The sequence below is a fragment of the Polypterus senegalus genome, chromosome 4, assembly GCF_016835505.1.
Source record: "Polypterus senegalus isolate Bchr_013 chromosome 4, ASM1683550v1, whole genome shotgun sequence".
Lineage (NCBI taxonomy): Eukaryota > Metazoa > Chordata > Cladistia > Polypteriformes > Polypteridae > Polypterus > Polypterus senegalus.
Window position 1 is genome coordinate 2,477,574 of NC_053157.1, and position 23,130 is coordinate 2,500,703.

The 23,130-nt window shown below is 43.2% G+C and overlaps 2 protein-coding genes across 3 annotated transcripts in view; one reads left to right on the top strand and one right to left on the bottom strand.

Annotated features, from left to right (window-relative positions):
* pkd2 (polycystic kidney disease 2) overlaps positions 1-2,062 on the bottom strand; it is a 51,164-nt gene extending 49,102 nt beyond the window's left edge. The window contains exon 1 of the mRNA XM_039750151.1: positions 1,127-2,062. Within this exon, the coding sequence (XP_039606085.1) occupies positions 1,127-1,562 (436 nt within the window). The 5' untranslated portion in view covers positions 1,563-2,062. The remainder of the gene's footprint in view (positions 1-1,126) is intronic.
* Positions 2,063-9,462: 7,400 nt separating this feature from the next.
* Positions 9,463-23,130, top strand: part of LOC120527088 (probable E3 ubiquitin-protein ligase HERC6) — a 95,997-nt gene continuing 82,329 nt past the window's right edge. The window contains exons 1-4 of one of the 2 annotated variants that reach the window (XM_039750153.1): positions 9,463-9,861; positions 11,984-12,119; positions 12,703-12,779; positions 15,989-16,216. In XM_039750153.1, coding sequence (XP_039606087.1) covers positions 9,633-9,861; positions 11,984-12,119; positions 12,703-12,779; positions 15,989-16,216 — 670 coding nt within the window. In that variant the 5' untranslated portion in view covers positions 9,463-9,632. The remainder of the gene's footprint in view (positions 9,862-11,983; positions 12,120-12,702; positions 12,780-15,988; positions 16,217-23,130) is intronic. The other variant, XM_039750152.1, reaches the window with a different exon arrangement.

Here is a 23,130-nt window from a genome sequence, read left to right on the forward strand (position 1 = left end):
GTTATCTAGGGACCGGAGATGAAGACTGGACTCCTTCAGTACGGTCTCTCTTTGGAGAATCCTTGAGTACCACTGGTTTGACTTTGTGTTGCTCATGGAGTCCTGAATGAGGCACATGACCTGCATTGTGAGGGAGCATCTGTTACGGCCCTACGGCCATATGGAGTGATTCCCAGAGGGTGATCCGGCTTGCAGGACCCTCATTGTTGAGGACCCGGAGTGGCTGGACTAGGCCAAGGGGACACCCTCGTAACAACTGGCTGCGGCAGACAGAGGGTCACTTCCGGAGGGTGTTACTGGACCGCGTGTCTGCCCTCTTGTCAACCAAGATCCTGAGCTGTTCCGTCGAGTGGCGGGTGCAGCAACGCACTGTGCCAGTGCACGCTCCCCAACTTGACTTGTTCCTTTAATGTGGTAGCGACATCCTTCACATATTCCACCACTCTGTGATGGCCAGCGTGATTTATCTACTTTGCGTTTTGATGGGCCAGTAAAGTCTCTTCAAGAGAGTCCCACCGAACCAAAACACCTCTTAAAGACAAAGCTGAGTGCCACTATGATCAAAGCTGCACATCGTCTGTCTAACAAACTAACACTGAGGACTTTCAGGTAACAATCTTTACAGCAGGAGTGTGCCAAGAAACTACTGAGGCTCCTTTATCCCAAAAGCATTATGTCCGCCTAATGTCACACTGCAACTGCCAAGTCAGAGGATTTTCCTTATATAATAAATGAATGTACAGTATATATTTGAACTTCTGTAAGAAGGCAAATGTTCCCATGGGGCCAAATAGAATATACAGACCTGTTCATTGTTTAAGAGTCTGACAGCTTGAGGAACAAAACTTTTCTGCGATCTAGCAGTTCTGCAAGTATATTACAGTGCAGCTTGGCAAAGGGCAAACAGTGCATCGTGTTGGCGAGGGTGGTCCCCGACAATGGTGGCGATTGGCTGGCATCAGCGATTCCTGAATCATCAAATCACTTCACACAAACGCCTCCTGTTGCTCCTGCCACGCGTTCCCTCTTGGTTACCTGGCAACCGCGTGCGCTCGGATGTCCACAATAAACAAACAAACCCACCAGCACCTCCCGAACCCCCTCGTTCTCTTTGTCGGGCACTCACCGCGGAGCTTGTGCAAAAGCCTCTTCCCGCAGCCCCCGTGCTCCGGCTCCGGTTGCGGAGGGCCTGCATCCACGGCCGGCGTGGGACAAAGACCCCTCTGGCCCCGGAAGCCCGCGCCTCCTCCGCCGCCACGGGTGTAAGTTTCCAGACTGCCGCTACTGCTGCTCGAAGCGGTGGACACGGATCTCCTGCCCGGACTGGAAGGAGGCCAGTCCGCCTCCAGCATCTCTTCTTCCGGCTCAAAGCCTGCGTTGATGCGACTCCAGGCTTGCCTGGAGCTCGAAGAAACTGGAGGCGAAGGAGTCATCGTGGAGCCGGGCTCCTGCTGCTGGATCATCTCCATTTCAATGGCAGGCTCCGGACGGGAGCCCCTTTGCCCCAAAATGGGGGGCGGCGGCTGGTGCTGCTGCTGCGGAATCACACGACTCGAGCTCATCGCGGTGCGGCGTTAACTAAAAGAAGGGCAGACAGGCAGTCAGCGTTAGCCAGCGGCTGATTTCATGAGCAAAGTGTCAGACGAACACACGGCGTCCTCACCAGCCGTCAGAGGAAGCGAATATCGTTTGAAATGTGGCAACGCTTTGCGAAGACTCGCGCAGCTCTTCTTTACATGTTACCCAGCGCCCGACTTCGAAATTCCTGGGCAAGTTTACTCCTGAAAACTTCTGACAAACAACAAGGGAACGCCGTGAAAATCACGGCCATCTTGTGCGCGCGCGACCTAAAACTCTGCAGCTGGACGTTAAGAAGAGCGCGCGCATAGCTTGGAATCTGGTTACCCGGTGACGTCACGGAGAAGTCGCGAAGGAGGGAGGAGTCAGCCCGGTCTGCGCTGGTTGGAGCGAAACGGGACGTTAGCCGTTCAGCCAAGCTGAGGGCGGAGAAGCAACCAGTGCGCACAAAGGGTCCCACCAGTTTAGGGCAGGCGCGACGCCAGTATAGGGCCCGGGCTTTTCTCTAATGGCAATTAGCCTGTAATGCATGCGTGTATTTTAATACACATCTCCCTTAATGATTACAATATCATTTGATTATAAACTTCAACAGAAAGAAAAACAAACAGGTTTAACTTTATCACTAGAAGTGTACATTTAATTCTTTTAAATAAAAAATATTTAATAAAAAATATTTGGAAAGTGCATATTTGGATAGCGGGCGACACGGTGGCGCAGTGGTAGCGCTGCTGCCTCGCAGTTAGGTGGCCCGGGTTCGCTTTCCGAGTCCTCCCTGCGTGGAGTTTGCATGTTCTCCCCGTGTCTGCGTGGGTTTCCTCCCACAGTCCAAAGACATGCAAGTTAGGTGGATTGGCGATCCTAAATTGGCCCTAGTGTGTGCTTGGTGTATGGGTGTGTTTGTGTGTGTCCTGTGGTGGGTTGGCACCCTGCCCGGGATTGGTTCCTGCCTTGTGCCCTGTGTTGGCTGGGATTGGCTCCAGCAGACCCCCGTGACCCTGTATTCGGATTCAGCGGGTTAGAAAATGGATGGATGGATGGATTTGGATAGCGATTACATAACAAGGTTTAGAAAATAAGATTGAGGTTATAGTTGACCGATCACAGTCACGCAAAACATGTGGCATAACATAAAGCTCTCAACTATGTGCACTATATAATAATAATCTAATGAATGCATCATTCTGACCCTAAAATATTATTGACTTAACCAGGAACATCAGAACAAACCATCTTCAATTAGCACGTTGGATTTGTGGACACAACAAGCTGTATCTGCTGTTTGAACGTCAGTGCCTTTAAATGAAAACCTGTGGCACAACTGGGAAGATTTTACCATCGTATGCCCACCTACAGGTCTATGATTAACAGTATGTAAGTTGGTGGGGGTGTTGATTGTATGTATATTTATTTATTTATATATATGAATATATTGTGGCCACGAGAGGGTTCACCAGCTCCCCAAATCCGACACAAGCAGTTGCAAGCACAAGTCTCTGCAACACACACGTTTCGTTTTGTATTCTGATGTGGGAAATGTTTCCCAAGTTTCCCTCCTGCACTGCACAGTACAAGCGTACAATAAACAGCACAATACAGAACTTTCTTCTTTGTCTCTGTCTTTTACGTCCATTCCTCTTTGGCAAGGTGCATTCCTCTTCCTCCCAAATTCCTCCCAACTCCTTTTATGCCGCACCTGTGAGTACTCCAGACAGCTTGAAGGCGAAGCGTGGCGGAAAAAGTAGGGCTCTGCAGCTCCCCCTGGTGGCCCCCACATAACCCAACAGGGCTGTGCCAAACTCCAACTCCCATGGTACCCTGTGGGAATCTTTGGCACTGCTGCAACCTAGGGGGGCTAATATCCAGCGCACTGGGGGAGACAGTGCCTGTGCATATCCACTCCCCCCCAGTCCTTCAAGTAAGGAGGCATCCTGGTCAGCTATCCGTCACTATATATAACATATATAAATATATATATATAGTTGACATAACAGTCTATTATATAGTACCTTTCACATCTATCTATCTATCTATCTAGTGATTATATAGTGCCTTTCATATCTATCTATCTATCTATCTATCTATCTATCTATCTAGTGATTATATAGTGCCTTTCACATCTGTCTATCTATCTATCTATCTATCTATCTATCTATCTATCTATCTATCTAGTGATTATATAGTGCCTTTCACATCTATCTATCTATCTATCTATCTATCTATCTATCTATCTATCTATCTATCTATCTATCTAGTGATTATATAGTGTCTTTCATATCTATCTATCTATCTATCTATCAATCTATCTAGTGATTATATAGTGTCTTTCATATCTATCTATCTATCTATCTATCTATCTATCTATCTATCTATCTATCTATCTATCTATCTATCTATCTATCTATTATATTGTGTCTTTCTATCTATCTAGTGATTATATAGTGTCTTTCATATCTATCTATCTATCTATCTATCTATCTATCTATCTATCTATCTATCTATCTATCTATCTATCTATCTATCTATCTACAGTATCTTTCAAGTCAAACTCAATAAAATAAATTACTTCACAGTCAAAATAGAAAAAAAGAAGAAACGATAAAGAAAAACATCCGAAAGTCAAAAAAGAGTGCAGGAACAAAAAGAAACAAAACCTAATCGAACAGATTTCAGCCGCCAGCCGAGTAGGGCTGAACTCCAAGTGACTAGACAGTCTCGATCTGATGAAGACATGAAGCAGTCAGTCCCTCGCATGCACACAGAAGTCTTCATCCTCACGGTTCAATTCAGACCGGATAACCAAAGAGCAGACACGCTGCCAAGTGCCCAGTTCAGAGATGGGTCGAGGCCATTAGCCAATCAGAGGGGTGAGGACGAATCAGCCAGTAAGCTTCAAGGGTCCATGCTCTAAACCAGAGGTTTTCAAACTGTGGTCCACAAAGGCGTTGTGAAATGGCCATTACTTAACACAGCGTAGTTCCATAATAATGCAGCGTCTTGTTAATTATCGCCGTTACTTTCGAAACGCTTCGGTACCCTATGAGTCTTTTCGGTCAGAGTCAGACCATTTAGTATTTTAGTAATGTTAGTGATGCTGGTTTTAATTATTCTATGCGTGCTACTGTGACGTCAAATTTCAATAAGACGTACACTATTCTAGTCCATTGTCGAAATTAAAACGTATGGCCAGAGAGTTTAATAACATGGTAATACTATAATACTATAGGCTACTCCATCTGCTGGCGTAATTGGCCGATTTCGTTCACGTTCGCTGTAGTTCGTAAGTAAATAAATATTTTGTTGTTTGTCGTAGGTAGTGAATGGATGTAAGTTTTTGAAGCGTAAGAAAACAGAGTTGCCGTTACACGAAACAGACGTCAGTTTTGACGATTCAGAATCAGAAGCTAATGACTTGTCAAAATGCAAGAGAAAACCAACACCAAAGTTAAGAAAATATGCCGAGGATTACGTTAAATTTGGTTTTGTCGAATGTGCTTCAGATTCAGATGGACCGCAGTGTCTGATTTGTAACAAAATTTTGTCAAATGAAGCTTTGAAACCCGCCAAATTGAAAAGGCATTTAACGAAGAACCATCCTGATTTAGCTGGCAAACCGAAAATATTGTTTCTAAGAAAGAAGAAGAATATATCGAGCAGACAACATTTTTGAAGCCATCATTGATACCAAACGTAAAATTGCTGAAAGCTTCCTATTTGGTGGCAGTGAGAGCGACTCGCGCTCAGAAAACTCACACGATTACTGAAGATTGAGTTCTTCCTTCTGCAGCTGATATGAGCGAAACAGTTCTAGACGAAGAGTGCGCTGCAAAACTGAAAGGAATTCCATTGTCTGACAACACAACTGGAAGAAGGATAGACATGGCAGATGATATAAAGGCGCAACTAACTGACAGACTCAAAGAAGGTTATTTAGCAATACAACTGGATGGCCTTTGTGCGACACTGTTGGGAAGGGGAAATGAGAGAAGATTTGTTTTTATGTCATCCAATGCCTTGCAGAACAACTGGCGAGGAGGTTTTCAAAGTGCTCGACAATTTCCTTTCAGGTCTGTCACGGGGTCGTTGGATTGACATTTGCACGGACGGCGCAGCATCCATGACCGGGAAGCATTCTGGAGGTTGAAGAAAGAAGCATCACAGCGACACATTGTGTGATTCATCGGCAATGACACCATCACTATCTGAAGTCTTGTCTATAGTTGTATCAAAGTTGTGCATTTGATTAAAACCACACCAGTATGCGCTCGCACGTTTGCAATTCTTTGTGAAGACTTGGGGGCTGAGCATTTGAACCTTTTGCTCCATACAGAAGTACAATGGCTATCACGAGGCAAAACAGTACAGCGTGTACTTGAACTTCGAGAAGAACTATGGTATTTCTGACGGAATGTAATGTGACCCTGTAGATAGGATATAGCGGGTTGTATAATGGATGGATGGATATAATGCTGACCTATAGCTTCAGACATGGCTGATAACATTTGGCTATATAGGTAAACTTGCCTAGCTAGCCGATATATTCAACTTACTAAATGAGCTGAACTTGTCACTTCAGGGAAGAGATTCAGACATCTTAAGAAGTCACGACAAGATTGCATCATTTAAGAAGAAGCTCAGTATACGGAAAAGCAGAATTAACAAGAAGGGTTTAGACATGGGGCGGCACGGTGGGGCAGCTGCCTCGCAGTAAGGAGACCAGGGTTCGCTTCCCGGGTCCTCCCTGTGTGGAGTCTGCATGTTCTCCCCGTGTCTGCCTGGGTCCCCTCCGGGTGCTCCGGTTTCCGTCCAAAGACATGCAGGTTAGGTGCATTGGCGATTCTAAATTGTGCCCGGGGTTTGTTTCCTGCCTTGCGCCCTGTGTTGGCTGGGATTGGCTCCAGCAGACCTCCGAGACCCTGTAGTTGAGATATAGCGGGTTGGAGGAGGGATGGGTTTTAGATGTTTCCAGTCTTGGATGATTACATCAGTAACAATTCGTTGTTCAACGCCGATCTCATAATTTGCGATGTCGAGCAGCATTTGCAGTCGCTGGCTGACCATTTTGATGAATACTTCTTGAATGAAAACATTGCTCATTTTGATTGGGTCCGCAGTCCCTTTGATGTTGAATTGAGGAGGAGTTAGCTGAATTGTCATGCGATCGCAGCTTATAAAATAAGTTCAAGCAGCGATCACTGTCATCTTTTTGGTTGAGTGTGGCATCTGAGTATCCCTTGATATCCGACAAGGCAGTTAAGATTTTGTTACCGTTTGCGACAACATATTTGTGTGAAACAGCATTTTCAGCACTTACAAATATGAAGAGCAAGTACAGAACAAGACTGGCCATTGAAAGTGACCTGCGTGTGAGCGTATCAAGTAGCACCGAGAACTGACAGTTTATGCAAATCAAAGCAAGCGAATCCTTCCCACTGACATTATTAGTGTTAACCGAAACCAATGGTAGCCTAATAACTTCTTTAAAATGACTTTGTTCCATAATTATTGCATGCACATAGGCGTTACGAAAATGTATTCTGCGTTGCTTTCCGTTATAGCAGTAATCGTGACAGTTGTGGAACTTGTATATCCGTTATTTTGATTGCATTTTACGTTATTAATTTTTACTTGTTCAATATAGGGGTCCGCGAGCTAGGCCCGGAATATAATAAGGGTCCATCCGTCATCCAACCCGCTATATCCTAACGACAGGGTCACAGGGGTCTGCTGGAGCCAATCCCAGCCAACACAGCGCGCAAGGCAGGAAATAAACCCCGGGCAGGGCGCCAGCCCACCACAGGGCAAACACACACAATTTAAGACCGCCAATGCACCTCACCTTTGGACCGTGGGAGGAAACCGGAGCACCTGGAACGCAGGCATAGGGAGAACATGCAAACTCCACGCGAACCCGGGTCTCCTAACTGTGAGGCAGAAGCGCTACCCACTGCGCCACCGTGCCGCCCATATTAAGGGTCCCTGGTGCAAAAAGTTTGAAAACCGCTGCTCTAAACATCCAGTGGAGGTTCAGATGTCCGTCTGGTCCTCCTTATTTTCGCGCAGGCGTGGTGCACCCATTGCTCTTTTGCCCTTCCTGTCTTGTAACTTAAATTTTTAAAACACAGTGGCAGACCAACACATTCGGGGCCCCTGAAGCTTGAACTGTTACGGGGGTCCCGTTGTAACCAGCATCGAAGTCTGGGTAGCCATTTCTTTTGTAAACGTATCCACCACATCTTGGATTTTGATTCACATTGCATACTGGATCATCTCACATGCTGTCCAAGTCATTGAGGTGAATCAAAAAATTCCTGTGCTTTATAGTTTGTGAGTTATGGAGTGATGGAAATTAGGGAAATGTTCAATATATGCGTGATGCAACATAGAATGATGAGTCAAAACATAAAAAGACCCCCGTCCATTCTGTATAAGCTTTAATTTTTGACCTGACGTATTACATGAAACACATTTTACAAAACACTCGCGACATATTCCCGTGTGACCGCTTTGTCATTTCAGAGTGTCCTTGAAGCGCTCGCTCGTCACTCACGGCAGACCGCAGTTTGTCCTTTATAAAAGAGAGCTTTGAAAATTCCTTTCTGTATACTCTTATATAAATGTAGATATCAAAATAGATATATAAATCAATCTAATAAAACTTTTAATTTCTGTCATAACTGTTAATAGTGTTTTAAATCATTTTAATTATTTTATACTATATATTTCATTTCAATGTTTTTTTCATTTACAGCAAGCCTACATGAGATACTTTAATAGCCTTTAAACTGTTATTTTGGATTGAGTTACTCTGTTATTAATATTCATGTTTTTTAACAGCAGCGTTTCTCAACCTTTAAGTATTTGTGACCCGAGTTTTCATAACAGTTTTAATCGCGCCCCCCTAACATTTTTTTGAAATGTAGATGCATATTTAACTTTTATCGACATTTATCTAACTCTAGATTTATTGTTCTAGTATCAGAATGTAGTTTTAAGTTCATTTGTTTTGGTTTCAGCAGATTTTTTTTTTTTCATATTTTTGATTCTTGTTTTTATTTTTTCACATCTTCGCGCCCCCCTTTTTGTCACTTCGCGCCAACCCCACAGGTTGAGAACCACTGCCATACAGCAAACACCCAAATGTTTTAAGCAACGTGAACTAAACTCATTTCGTCGAACCCTCTGCAATTAGGGACCCTAAATCTTAAACTTCATTAATTTCATAGTCGTGTATAGCAGAGCAAAAAAAAAACCCAACAATAAATGAAGATGAATTTACACTTTACACTAACTGAGCAAATTCTTAGGCTCGCTGTTCCTCCTTTTGCTCTCACGTTCTTCATCGCATGGATGCCACATAATTAAGATTCGGCCCCAGGTTGACACGATTACATGTCGGCGAGCGTTTCTGCAGAGTTGTCATCTCCCGCCCCACCACATCCCAAAGGTGTTTTAGTGAATTCACATCTGGTGACTGAGAAGACCACTGGAGAAGAGTGAACTCATCACCATGTGCATGACACATGTGAGCCAACACATCATCATCAAGCTGGAAGTGGCCATTAGAAGACGTTTAGAAGAAGGTCGCATGAACGGGTACACACACATTGTCATCCAAGGTATGACCGAGTGCAGTCAGAGGCCCCCATGCAGGCGTTGGCCCCCACAGCACGGTCCGTAATCCACTCCTAGCTTTGGGGATTTCGCTCAAACGTTACTGAATGTGACATCTCCACACGCAGGGCGGTAGACCCCAGCAGTTAAAGGAGTTCACAGCACTGCTGCCAGCTGAACGTCCACCCTCATCCTGTTCTTTTACTCGCAGAATGAAGCGGACGACTCGGTTTCGATTGTCCCGCCCTTGTTGCCCTCTAGTGGCAGGAATCGGGCACCTGGGTGCGCTGGGTTATCCGCATTGTCTCACCGACTGGCACAGACGAACTTTTGGCTGAAAGGAAATCGACTGATCTCAGTCTGACGTGAAACGGGAGTTAAAAGGAGACTCCATCTGGAGACGTCCTGTCGCCATCTGCAGGAGCTCCAAAACTCTGGACATGTTCTGCTGGGGTGACTCTTCAACAGGACAGCTCGGGCTGGGTGACTACAATGAAGAACAAGTGAGCTCCCCCCGGCCTATGAGTGCCCACTTTCCGAGTGCTGTGGTGCAAGTGGCATTTGCCGATCGCCACACGGTGTTTCTCACCCGGGACGGCGCCGTGTTCTGCTGTGGAGCGAATTACACGGGACAGCAGGGCAGGGATGTCCCTGAAAACCACAGTCCAGGTAAGAGATGACCTGTGTATCGCTGCCGAGCGACGAAATTGTGAGGTGACAGATCAGGTGATGTTAAATATAGCGCCTTTCCATGTTGGTAGCGCATGGTAAAATCGTCGGTTGCGTTACATTTGACCTCAGAAAAAACAAACGCACTGATGCGCAACAGCCGAACGGAACCCGCGTATGCGGCGAACGCCATGCGATAGTTTCGTTTCTCGGTTGTTAAAGTCTCGGAAGTTTCGCTTTCATTTCATTCTGTTAAAGCGCCGCCTGACAGGAAAGTGAAGCCCCTAAACAAGTAAACCTGAGCCGGAAAGGGTCCCTTGTTATACAGCGCCTTTCATGTCGGCCAGATATTCACGAACTATTACCGAATTATAAAGAAACAATACACCGGCATTTCGAAAACAACGAAAACACGCACACAGCAAAAGGGGGCGACAGATGGCACCGCGCATTGAAAGAGCAGAAAATACGGCGGAGGGAGGACCGGGGGCGAGGGCGTAGGGGTGAGAGACTGCGATGGCGTGAGAACGGGGGGCGTGCCGTATTTACGTTTAGACACGTGTGACGTTAGAATGGCCGACGGCCGGGAACATATGGGGGGAGTGCAGTGGTCAGTGGTCTGTGAGCTTGGGGGTCCAGGTGCTGCTCATCAGCCCGGTCATGTCGGCACTATTATATAGTGGCTTTTACTCTGTCTATCTATCTATCATATAGCGCCTTTATATCTATCTATCTATCTATCTATCTATCTATCTATCTATCTATCTATCTATCTATCTATCTATCTATCTATCTATCTATCTATCATATAGTGCCTTTCTATCTATCTATCTATCTATCTATCTATCTATCTATCTATCTATCTATCTATCTATCTAATATATAGTGCCTTTCACTCTATCTATCTATCTATCTATCTACAGTATCTATCTATCTAATATATAGTGCCTTTCACTCTATCTATCTATCTATCTATCTATCTATCTATCTATCTATCTATAATATAGTGCCTTTCACACTATCTATCTATCATATAGCACCTTTCACTCTATCTATCTATCTATCTATCTATCTATCTATCTATCTATCTATCTATCTATCTATCTATCTATCTATAATATAGTGCCTTTCACACTATCTATCTATCATATAGCGCCTTTCACTCTATCTATCTATCTATCTATTGTGGTCCCCGGCGGGACACCCAGGAGGACGAGAGGAGGGCTTGTGTCTCCTCCAGACCGCGAGGGGGCATCCGTCCTGGTTATGTTGGGGGCCTTGGGTAGAGGGCTTGGAAGCCCAGCCCTGTAGGGACCCGTGGCCACCGCCAGGCGGCGCCCCAGTGCCTATTTATCCCGGGAGCCCGGCACTTCCTGGGGAAGACGACAGGGGACACCCGGACGGCTTCCGGGTGCGCAGCCGGCACTTCTGCCACACAGGGGTGTGGCCAACTCTAATTGCCAGGAAGCAGCTGGAGCCCATCTGGGTTCCCATAAGAGGGGCCACCTGCCTCCAGTCATTGGTGGATGTCGGGAGGTAGCGAGACAGAGCTGGGGAGAGGATTGGAGGCGGCCAGGAAGAGAAGGCACAAAGACTGTGAGCCCTGGACTTTGGGGTAATCGGTGCAAGAGGCACTGGGGTTGATGCACGAATAATTGTAAATATTGTAAATAAACAGTGTGTTGGGTGAACTTATGATGTCCGTCTGTGTGTGTCCGTGCCAGCTTTCACACTATCTATCTATTATATAGCACCTTTCATTTCTATCTATCTATCTATCTATCTATCTATCTATCTATCTATCTATCTATCTATCTATCTATCTATCTATCTATAAATATGATAGATAGATAGATAATCTGTTACATATAGATCTATACAAGTCAAATGGAATAAACAATCAGTATTTTACTTTATATAGTCAACTGGCATGACGGCCACAAGCGCCCTCAAGTGTCCTTCTCTCAGTATTGCACTGGTCGTCTGGCTGACTGTACAAACAGCTCCATCATTCCAGACCCACGGCTGGGTGGTCTCATTGTTCTTCTGCTCTCTAGGACCCCACAGTTGAGACAAGTTGGACGTGACATACAGGCCCCTAAGTGACCGTTTTCTCTTTCAGAACTCATTGAGGGTCTGGCAGATGTGAGGAGTGTGGCGTGTGGCAAAGATCATTGTTTGGCCATCTGTGGTAACGGGCGCGTGTATTCATGGGGAGCAGCGAGTGACCAAAGGGATTTAAGAAGCATGAAGCCCAGGTGAGTCGGGGATGCCGCCTTTGGAGGGGCATGTAATCATGAGATATGTAAGCAGTGGGGTATCAGCTGTTAAATGAAGCAGGGTTAGGATTAAAAACAGAGCAGTGAAATGGGCCCCCAGGGGTGGGAGGGCGCTGATCATCCCCTGGGGTGCCTCTTATCACCTCTAAAGTGTTACACATCTGTCGCTATTAAAGGAAAGACTGCATTGGGACTCAGGTGACATGGTATTGCCTCCTATGTAGGCAGTGCTGTGCTTCCCAATCGATAAAATAAATGTGTCGCCACCTACAGGTGGGGTGTGGATGTAGAAAATGGAGGAAGCATAAGAGAATGGCATAAAGGTGATGGGGAATGAAGTGGGAATGTAATGAAATTCAGTTTATTGGGAAAACAGACAAAAGAAAGCCCCAGATACAGCAGTCCTAGGATGTGTTCTCTTCACCTGTGTCACTGGTATGTGTGCCATTTAAATCTGCAGTCAATGCATGAGAGCTGTAGCCCACAGTGCCCCCTCATGAGCCTGCTGCCAACATGAAGTCACAATGTTTTTGTCACTTTTGTCATTTTCATTGCTCCTCAGGGTCACAGAAGGATTTCTGAACGTTCAGGTGATTCAGGTTGCTTGTGGAAGTCACCACTCTCTGGCGCTCTCTTCTGGTGAGTCTACTCAGTTTCGGTTGTCCCCCCCCCCATGATGTGTCATCCATGGGGTGCCAAGGCAAAAATCATAAATAGAGTGGAGGCCTTAAAGTCCCACACCTGACCTGCCCACCTGGCCGATTTGGGTTCAGTGAACAGGCCTCACCCTGAGCAGCCCAGTCCCAAGTGTCAAGTTTCAGTGTTCCCTGACCTCTCTTTATGTTTCCTTTTCGGAATCTTCTTTGTTTGTTGTAAAGTAATATTTTTCAGATCTTTATGTATTTTTTGTTAATATTGTGCTTACTGTTTACCTATGCATGGCATGTTCTCCTGTGTACATTGGATCTTGTGGGTGGAGCCCCAAGAGGTGGAGCCATTCTGACATCACAGTGGAAGGACTGCCCACAGCCTACATATTGTGAAGCTGCTGTGCGGACCCTTCAGTGGTTCATTGTCGTTCAGGGGGTGCCTTTGTATTTGTATTCTTTTCTTGTCTGAGATTGAGTGCTTTTGTCTTTTAGGTTCTGATTTCTGAATTTTGGACTTATTTGCCGTGCCGTTTTCCGACCCCTTTACTTTCTGTACGCTTTATTCTGTTAGAGATTTTATTTGAAAAGAATATTTGAAATTTTCGCCTATCAATGAACACTTCACAACCCATAATAAGAAAAGTGAGGATATGTGACCAGAAAAGTTTGCAAATTAAAAAAAAAAAATCAAAAACTGACCTGTAAATATTCAGACCCTTGATTCAGTACTTTGTGGAAGCCCCTTTGCCAGCAATTCCAACTTAAAGTCTCCTTTATAAGCCTCGCTAAGCTTGGCACACCTGAATTTGGCCATTTCTTCCTGGTAGAGCCTCTGAAGCTCCGTCAGATTGTATGGGAATTGTCTGTAAACTGCCATCTTCAGCTCCCTCCTCACGTGTTTCAAGGGGTTTAGAATGGCACTTGTAGAATTTGCCCTGCCTCAGAGTAAGATATGAGAAGTAGCTATATAGCGCCCTATGCCCTCGGCTGGCAGGATTTCACATTTGAGAATGAATTGTGTCATAATTGTATAGCACCCCAAATCACTAAAAGGCACTCATGAAGACATTTTGTATTTTTCTGATATTAATGTTAAGGCTTCACCATAATAATAATAATAATAATAATAATAATATAATATTAATATTAATATGCCTGCAATGGGCTGGCACCCTGCCCGGGGTTTGTTTCCTGCCTTGTGCCCTGTGTTGGCTGGGATTGGCTCCAGCAGACCCCTGTGACCCTGTGGTTAGGATATGGATAATAATAATATGCAAAGTAAGAAAGCTGAGCACCAGCTGTTAGGATTAGAATCTGAGTCACCAGCCATCTTTTCTGAGGATATCCCTTTTCTCCAAGAAAATGACATCAGGACAGTGATTGTCCACCTTAATAAAAGGACAAGTGTCTGTGTATCTGCCCTTTGCTATGTTTCTATCATTCCAACAGATGACGTATCACAAACACGAACACTCCTTTTACGAATCCCATACCAAATGGCATTTAACAGAAACATGTGCATTGCATTTCTCATTCCAACAGATGGAGCATCACAAGCATTTTATTACAATAAATGTTTCTGATGCGCCATCTGTCGGAATGACAAATGTGATGCATTTTATAACCACATGCTTTACATAAGATGCATTTCAATAAATGGTGTGCTGCAAATGTTAACGCTGAGGTCTATGTTGATTACTTGGATTTCAACCTGATGGGTGGCACAGCTAGCCCACCTTAATAACAAGAGAATTGTCTGTGTATCTGTATGGCCGTTCTGTTGCTATGTCTCTTTCATTCCAACAGATGGTTTATCACAAACATATGTATTAATAAAAATACATTTCATCTGTCATTCAAACAGATGGAGCATTATAAATATTCAGACTGCTTTTATTAATGTCATACAAAATGGCACATAACAGACACATATGCATTGCATCTGTCATTCCAACAGATGGCACATCACAGACATTAGTAGGAATGCATTTTATTACAACATCTATTGGAATACTGCATGCTTGACAAGGTACATTTCAATTGATGATGCACTGCAAATGTTAACACTGAGCTCAAATGGATTATTTAGATTTCAACCCGTCTTTGATGGGTGGCACAGCTAGCCCACCTTAATAATAGGAGAAATGTCTGTGTATCTGTATGTGCCGTCTGGCTGCTATGTCTCTTTCATTTCAACAGAGAGCACCTCACAAAAATTGTAGTAATGCAATACACTGTACAGTATGTGTCATTCCAGCAGATGGCATATTACAAACATTAATTCTCCTTTTACAGATACCAGAAAAATGGCACATAAGAGAAATAAACATATGCATTGCATTTGTCATTCCAACAGGTGACACATCACAGACATTCACACTGCTTTTATAAGTCCCATACCAAATGGCATATAGCAGAGACATATGCATGGCATGTGTCATTCCAACAGATGGCACATCACAAACATTTATAGTGATGCGTTTTACTACAACAAATGTTTCTGATGCGTCATCTGTTGGAATGAAGAATGCAATGTATTTTATTGCTGTGCGCTTTACAAGATACATTCAAATAGACGGTGCACTGCAAATGTTAACACTGAGGTCAATGGTGATTCCTTAGATTTCAGTCTGTCTTAGACAGGCAGCACCGCTAGTGGTCAAATAAAAGGTGTCTGCTACTCACATGAGGCACACTAGTGTCACACGTTTAACCAGGCCGCTATGCAGCACCATCGAGAGCAGTACATGACCACCTGTGTGCTGGTGCTGTGACATCGCTGGTGATTCACATTCGTTTTGGGGCAGGGATCTTCATGTCTGTGCCATCCATCACACCAATGACTCCAGCGATTTGTGCGAATGCCGCTTGCTTTGACACATCAACGTATAGATCTGTGTATTACCTCACACCGTAAGGACCTTCAAAGTTTCTAGAAAGGCTTGGTTTTGCCATTCCCAAATCATCACATATGCAAAGCTGCATTTTCCCTGTGGCCAAAAAGACGTAACGTAACCAGCACTTTCATTTCAGTTGACGGAGCATGGCTTCCCGGCGTAGACGGAGTGATCACGTGCCATCCCAGATTTGTTAAGAATATTACGCCAGCTCTGTCAAGCCAATGTCTTTTTACTAATTTGTCTCCGCCCAACGTTTCCAGTCTTGGCTCAGTCTTGTTTTCTCATATTTCATCTCTAGGTGGCGCTGTCTACTCCTGGGGTGACAACTCTTATGGACAACTTGGCCTTGGCAAATCCGTTGCCTCCCAAAGAGCCCCGAAGCCCGTGACGGCCCTCTGCGGGGTTCCTCTGGATTTTATTACTGCAGGTGGGGATCACAGTTTTGCCGTCTCGTTGCCAGGCTCAGTTTACGGCTGGGGCAGGAACACCGCAGGGCAGCTGGGACTCGGACGCCTCGACGCAAAAGGTGAGGTCCTTACTGTGGTCACGGGCCGGCTTTTGTTTTGTTCCTTTCTTCTCTAAATACACGTGCAGCATTGTTATACTTTGCAGTTTTCTTTCATTTTTTTGGATGAGATCCACCTCCTTTCTTTGAGTTCTTGTTCTCATTATGTTTTGTTTATATACCCTAGAATCCATTTTGATTATTGATTATTGCGTGGATTGGCGACTTGGTTCCAAGACTGTCACCTTTAGTTGAGCCATTTGCACTGAGATTGTTGTCACTTCACAATGGGGCCATTTGTGCTCCTGTCGCTAGGAAACTTCTTGTGTTGCTAGGGGGCGTGTCCTCAGAGGTCGTAACCTTAGTCAACTACATGATGGTTTAAAAAGTCATCAAGAAGGTGTGAGCCACCCTAAGCCAGACACACACAGGCAGGACACGGGTTCAACACAACACCATGTTTATTTACAGTTTAAAGTGCACAGACCACCAACACACCAACTCGCAGGCCCTTCTTGCCGTCAGTCCATCCGCCTCCGCTCCTCCTCAGGCTTTGTCTTCTTCCTCCCGACTCAATGGAGTGAGGCCCGGGAGAGTTCCAGGTGGCTCATCAGTATTACCTGGAATCCCACCCAGGTGTGCTGAAGGTCCTCTATAGGGCTCTGCAGCTCCCCCTGGCGGTCCCTACAGAACCCAACATGGCTTCACCAAACTCCCTGCAGGAATCCGTGGTGCCACAGCCGCCCAGAAGAGCTGCCCTCTAGTGTCCCAGGGGAGGTATTGCCTCACCAATGCCCTCTCCCCTGGTCCTTCCAGTCAGTTGGCCACCCATCACAAACAACAACAACATTTATTTCTGTCACACATTTTCATACAAATAATGGAGCTCAAGGTGCTTTACATGATGAAGAAAAAGAGAAAAGACAAAGTAAGAATTCAAATCAGAGAACACTAATTGACATAGAATAAAAGTGAGGTCCGATGGCCAGGGAGGACAGAAAAAACAAAAAAACTCCAGATGGCTGGAGGGAAAAAAATAAAATCTGCAGGGGGTCTGAGGCCATGAGACCACCTGACCAGCCCCCTCTAGGCATTCTACCTCACATCAATGACCTTAATAAGCCCTCATGGTATTCAGGGTTCTCATGGAAGGACTTGATGATGACGGTCACATGGACTTCTGGCCTTTAATCCATCAATGGAGGGACATCACGGTGCTTTGATCAGGTGGTGGTGGTGCACCACAGAAAACTGGAAAAAGAACAGAAGAGAGAGTAGGGGTTAGTACAGATTACAGAGCCACCAGGAATTATAATGATAATTAATTGAATATGCAGAGCATCAGGATTAAACTAAAATGAAGTTATGAGAAGGCCATGTTAAAGTAATGAGTTTTTAGCAGTTTTTTAAAATGCTCTACCGTATCAGCCTGGTGAATTCCTACTGGCAGGCTATTCCAGATTTATGGTTCATAACAGCAGAAGGCCGTCCACCCGCCTCACCACTTCTTTTAAGTTTTGTTCTTGGAATTCTAAGCAGACGCTCATTTGAGGATCTGAGGTTACGATTTGGAATATAAGATGTCAGACACTCTGATATATAAGATGGAGGGAGATTATTTAAGGCTTTGTAAATCATAAGCAGTATTTTAAAGTCAATTCTGAATGACACAGGTGACCAGTGTAGTGACATCAAAACTGGAGAGATGTGCTCGGATTTTCTTTTCCTATTTCAGATTCTAGCAGCTCCATTCTGCACTCGTTGTAACTGATTTATGTCTTTTTTTGGTGGTCCTGAGAGGAGTGCGTTACAGTAATCTAGTCGACTGAAAACAAACGCGTGAACTAATTTCTCAGCATCTTTCAGTGATATAAGAGGTCTAACTTTTGCTATGTTTCTTAAGTGAAAAAATGCTGTCCTAATGATCTGATGAATATGCGATTTAAAATTCACGTCACAGTCAACGGTTACCCCTAAATTCTTTACCTCCGTCTTGACTTTTAATCCTAATGTATCCAGTTTATTTCTAATAAGCTCATTATATCCATTATTGCCAATCACTAAAATTTCAGTTTTCTCTTTATTTAACTTGAGCAAATTACTATTCATCCATTCTGAGATACTAGTCAGACATTGTCTTAGTGAATCAAGAGAGTCGGGGTCATCAGGTGCTATTGATAAGTACAGCTGTGTGTCATCAGCAGAGCTGTGGTAGCTCACGTTGTGCCCCGAGATAATCTGACCTAACGGAAGCATGTAAATCGAAAAGAGCAGCAGACCTGGATAGAGCCTTGTGGACCACCATATAGAATATCAGGTGTCTTGAAGTTACAATTACCACAACTAACAAAGAATTTTCTACCTGTCAGGTAGGATTCAAACCAATTTAAAACCCTGCCAGAGAGGCCCACCCATTGACTAAGAATGTTGTGATCAATGGTGTCACATGCGGCACTCAGATCTAAGAGGATGAGAACAGATAGACGGCCTCTGTCTGCATTTACTAAACTACTTTAACACGTGCAGTTTCTGTGCTGCGATTTGTTCTGACAAATGTCATTTCATATCCAAGTTGGTGGATTCCAGATACGCTCTTTGCCAATCATCCTTTTGTTCAAAGCAGGTCTTTTTCCAGAACGTTTTTCTCCGGCCTCAATGTATGCTGGTTGTTTTTGACTTTGTTTTTTGGTCTTGTGATTTTGGACTCTTTTTGGTTTTTAAGTTCTGTCTTTTCTCCCGGTTGCTTTTCAAAAAACGTTCTCGCTAGTTCTCTAGTGGAACAGGAGCTTGACATCTTAAAATGAGTACCCTGAGGTAAGGCATATTGACCGTGATGTGAGGAAGAAACAAGAATGGTTCAGCTCGAGAACTTTGAAAAGTAACCGTGAATAAAGGTGTAATGAACAACCAAAAAGAGACAAAAAATCAGGAGTGGTCTCCCCGTGGACTTTCTCGTGTACTCAGATATGGGGATGGATGTTTGAGGAGCAAACCATGAGACAATGATTCAGTTTTGATATTATGTACATTAAAGAACCATCAACAACAAATCAAATCAAATCAATAATACATTGAACAATTATTATAAAAGTAAAGTTGAATAAATCGGACTCTGCAGCTGCACGAATAAAAGGTAAAGTACCACTTCTGGTTAGCGGAAATCGCCCAAAAGTTGATAGAAATCTACAATTTGTACCTCATACGTGTACACAAAAATTGGTTGAATGAAGTGAAAGAGTACTCAAGTTATTGTGTTTATACACACACACACACACACACACACACACATAATTACACAAATGGTATTTTCAGACTCAAGGAGGTCTAAAACATCAAGATTCATCAAAATCTCGAAATGTAATTTTTGGACGATTCCAATACTTTCCCTACACTTTGTATTCGAGAAAGTCAGGGAGGTCTAAAACGTCGAGATTCATCAAAATCTTGACATCAAATTTTTGGATGATTACGATACAACATGGGAATCATCAATGCGTAACAACACTCTGGTCGGTTCCATCGTGAAGTTAGAGATGACTGTACTTACTCCCAGGTACTCCGAATTTGACACGTGTTCTAGTTTTTTTTCCGTTGATTTGTATCCCTGTTTCCCTTCTTGTTCTTCCTTTGTTGTTTTCATTAGTTTACTTTTCTCCACATTTATCACATTTTTCGCTTCTAGCTTGCTCTCCTGTGTTATTCATTTCTTTCGTAACTGTCACTCACCTGCTGTCATCAGTGTTCTACCATCCACACATACAGTTTCAGATCCTGAGTCAATACTGGATTTCATTTGTAGTATCCCAAGGTTTCTTTATTCATTTCTTTGTTGCAATCGTTAATTATTTTTTATTTTTTTATTTTTTTTTATTTTATTAATTTTATTACAATCAATACATAGCAATCAAGTTTTACAAAAAAAAGAATTATGCTAAGAACAGATCGATCCCCACCCTTGAGAGAGAGAGCAAGCCAAATGGTGTAAAATTTAAGGCTTGTAAAAAATACCTAAATCAACAAATTCTCTGTGCTTTATAAACTCATTTCAAAATATTACTGATTATATCCTGCCATGTTTTGAAAAAAGTCTGCACAGATCCTCTAACTGAGTATTTGATTTTTCCAATTTTAAATAATATAACACATCAGTTTCCCACTGACTTAAAGAGGAGAGTTTGGGTTCTTCCTGTTTATCAGAATAAGTCTGCGTGCCAACAGTGTAGTGAATGCAATCACAATTTGTTTGTCTTTCTCCACTTTAAGACCCTCTGGAAGAACCCCAAACACAGCTGTTAATGGGTTAGGAGGGATTGTGAGTCCAAGACTGTCTGAGAGGTAATTAAAAATTTTTGTCCAGAATAATGTTAATTTGGTGCAGGCCCAGAACATGTGACCTAGTGAGGCTGGGGCTTGGTTGCAACGTTAGCAGGTTGGATCATGCCCTGGAAACATTTTGGAGAGTTTTAGTCGAGACAGATGTGCTCGATATATAATTTTGAGTTGTATAATTGTATGCTTTGCGCATATGGAGCTTGAGTGAATTCTCTGCATTGCTACTTTCCACTCCTTTTCTGATATATTAATTGAGAGGTCATTTTCCCAGTGTCCTCTTGGATCTTTGAAAGGAAGGGATTGTAAAAGGATTTTATATATTGTAGAGATGGAGTCTAACTCCTTGAAATTGAGCAATAATTTTTCCAGCGTGGATGAGGGTGCAAGATGAGGAAAATCTGGAAGGTTCTGTTTAACAAAGTTCCTGATTTGAAGATAGTGAAAGAAATTTGTAGCTGGAATGTTAAATTTGGAATGTAATTGTTCATAGGATGCAAAGGCGTTGTCTATATAAAGATCTCTAAGCAAGTTAATTCCAAATTTTTCCAGATATTAAAAACTGCATATGTTTGTGAGGGTTGAAAGAGGTGGTTCTTTTGCAGGGTGCCACAGAAAGAAGCTTCTCCGTCTTAAAATGCTTTCTACATTGGTTCCAGATTCTAAGTGAGTGGAGCACAATTGGGTTATTAGTGTATTGCCGATAGCGTGTGTTTATTGGAGCACAAGCAAGGAATACAAAGAAGTACTGCAGGATTTTACTTCTATTGCGGTCCATGCCTGTGTATGTTCTTCTATTTGTGTCCAGGTTCTTATCGACTGTATATTTGCCCCAGTAATAAAACTGGAAGTTAGGTAGAGCCATGCCGCCTTCTGCCTTTTGTCTTTGTAGGGTCGCTCTTTTGATGCGTGGATGTTTAGAATTCCAAATAAATGAGGTTATTGTTGAATCTAATTGCTTAAAGAACGATTTATTAATGTATATTGGTATGTTTTGAAATAAAAAGGAGCTTAGGAAGAATATTCATCTTAACAGTGTTAATTCTTCCAGCTAGTGTGAGATGAAGGGTTGACCATCTATGCAAGTCTTGTTTAATTTTTTCCATACAGACGACGAAATTTTGTTGATAAAGAGCTTTATGTTTACTTGTGATGTTTACGAGGTATTTAAACTGTTCTGCAATGATAAAAGGAAGGGTGTCTAATCTAATATTATATGCTTAGAATTCACGGAAAGAGTACACTTTTATTCAGATTAATTCTGAGACCAGAGAGCTTTTGAAATTCTGTGAGTGCTGCTAAGACTGCAGGCACAGAATTTTCTGGGTCCGATATATACAGTACCATGTCATCTGCATATAATGAGATTTTCTGTTCCAGTCCTTCTCTGCTAATCCCCTTTATCTGATCAGTATTTCGACAATGTATTGCCAGTGGTTCAATGGCAATTGCAAACAGCAGTGGTGACAAAGGGCATCCTTGTCTTGTGCCACGTTCTAGTTTAAAGTAGTCTGAGCAAATGTTATTGATGCAAACTGAAGCTTCTGGGTTAGTATACAGTAATTTAATCCATGCACAAATGTTGGGCCAAACCCAAACTTCTCCAAAATAGTAAAAGGTATTTCCATTCAATCATGTCAATGCTTTTCTGCATCCAATGATAATAATATTTCTGGGGTGTTTGATTTAGTTGGTGAGTATATTACATTAAACAGGCGTCGAAGATTTGAAGATAAGTGTCGGCCCCTAATAAATCCAGTTTGGTCTTGTGATATTACGAGGGAGCACTTTCTCCATCCTTCTAGCTATGATTTTAGAGAGTATTTTAACGTCGTTATTCAGAAGTGAAATTGGTCTGTATGATGCACATTGTAATAAGTCCTTATTTTGTTTTGGAAAGACAGTGATTAGTGCTTGGCGAAAGGTTTGTGGAAGAGATTGGTTATCTCTGGCTTCTGTAAATGTTGCTAATAGGAGGGGAGCTAGCTGAGCGGAGAATTTCTTGTAAAACTCTGCAGGGTAGCCATCAGGGCCTGCTGCTTTTCCACCTTGGAGTGACTTTATAGCATCCAGTAATTCTGATAATGACAGAGGTTTATCGAGTCCTCCACACTAAAAGCGTCAATTTGTGGTATCTGTAATTTATCCAGAAATGCATTAGATTGTATATTGTCTTCTTTAAACTCAGTAGTATATAGGGATTTATAGTAGTCTCTAAAAGTGTACATTATATTTTTGTGTTCGATGATTTTATCTCCATTAGTGTTAGTAATTACGAGATTGCGTTGCATACATCTTGCTTGTGAATTTGTTGCTAAAAGCTTATTAGCTTTCTCTCCATGTTCATAATAATGATGTCTGGATTTGTAAATTAGTTGTTCGGTTTCTTTAGTTGTCAAGAGGTTTAATTCTGAATGTAGAGCCTGCCTCCTCTTATGTAGAGTCTCGCTTGGTAGTCTGGCATGTTCTTCATCTATTTTAGTAATTTACTTTTTATCTCTGCTACTTTCTTCGCGGATTTATTTCTGTGGGAAAGATATGAGATAATCTGTCCTCTTAAGAAGGCCTTAAGAGTTTCCCAGAGTATTCCTGCAGAGATCTCAGGG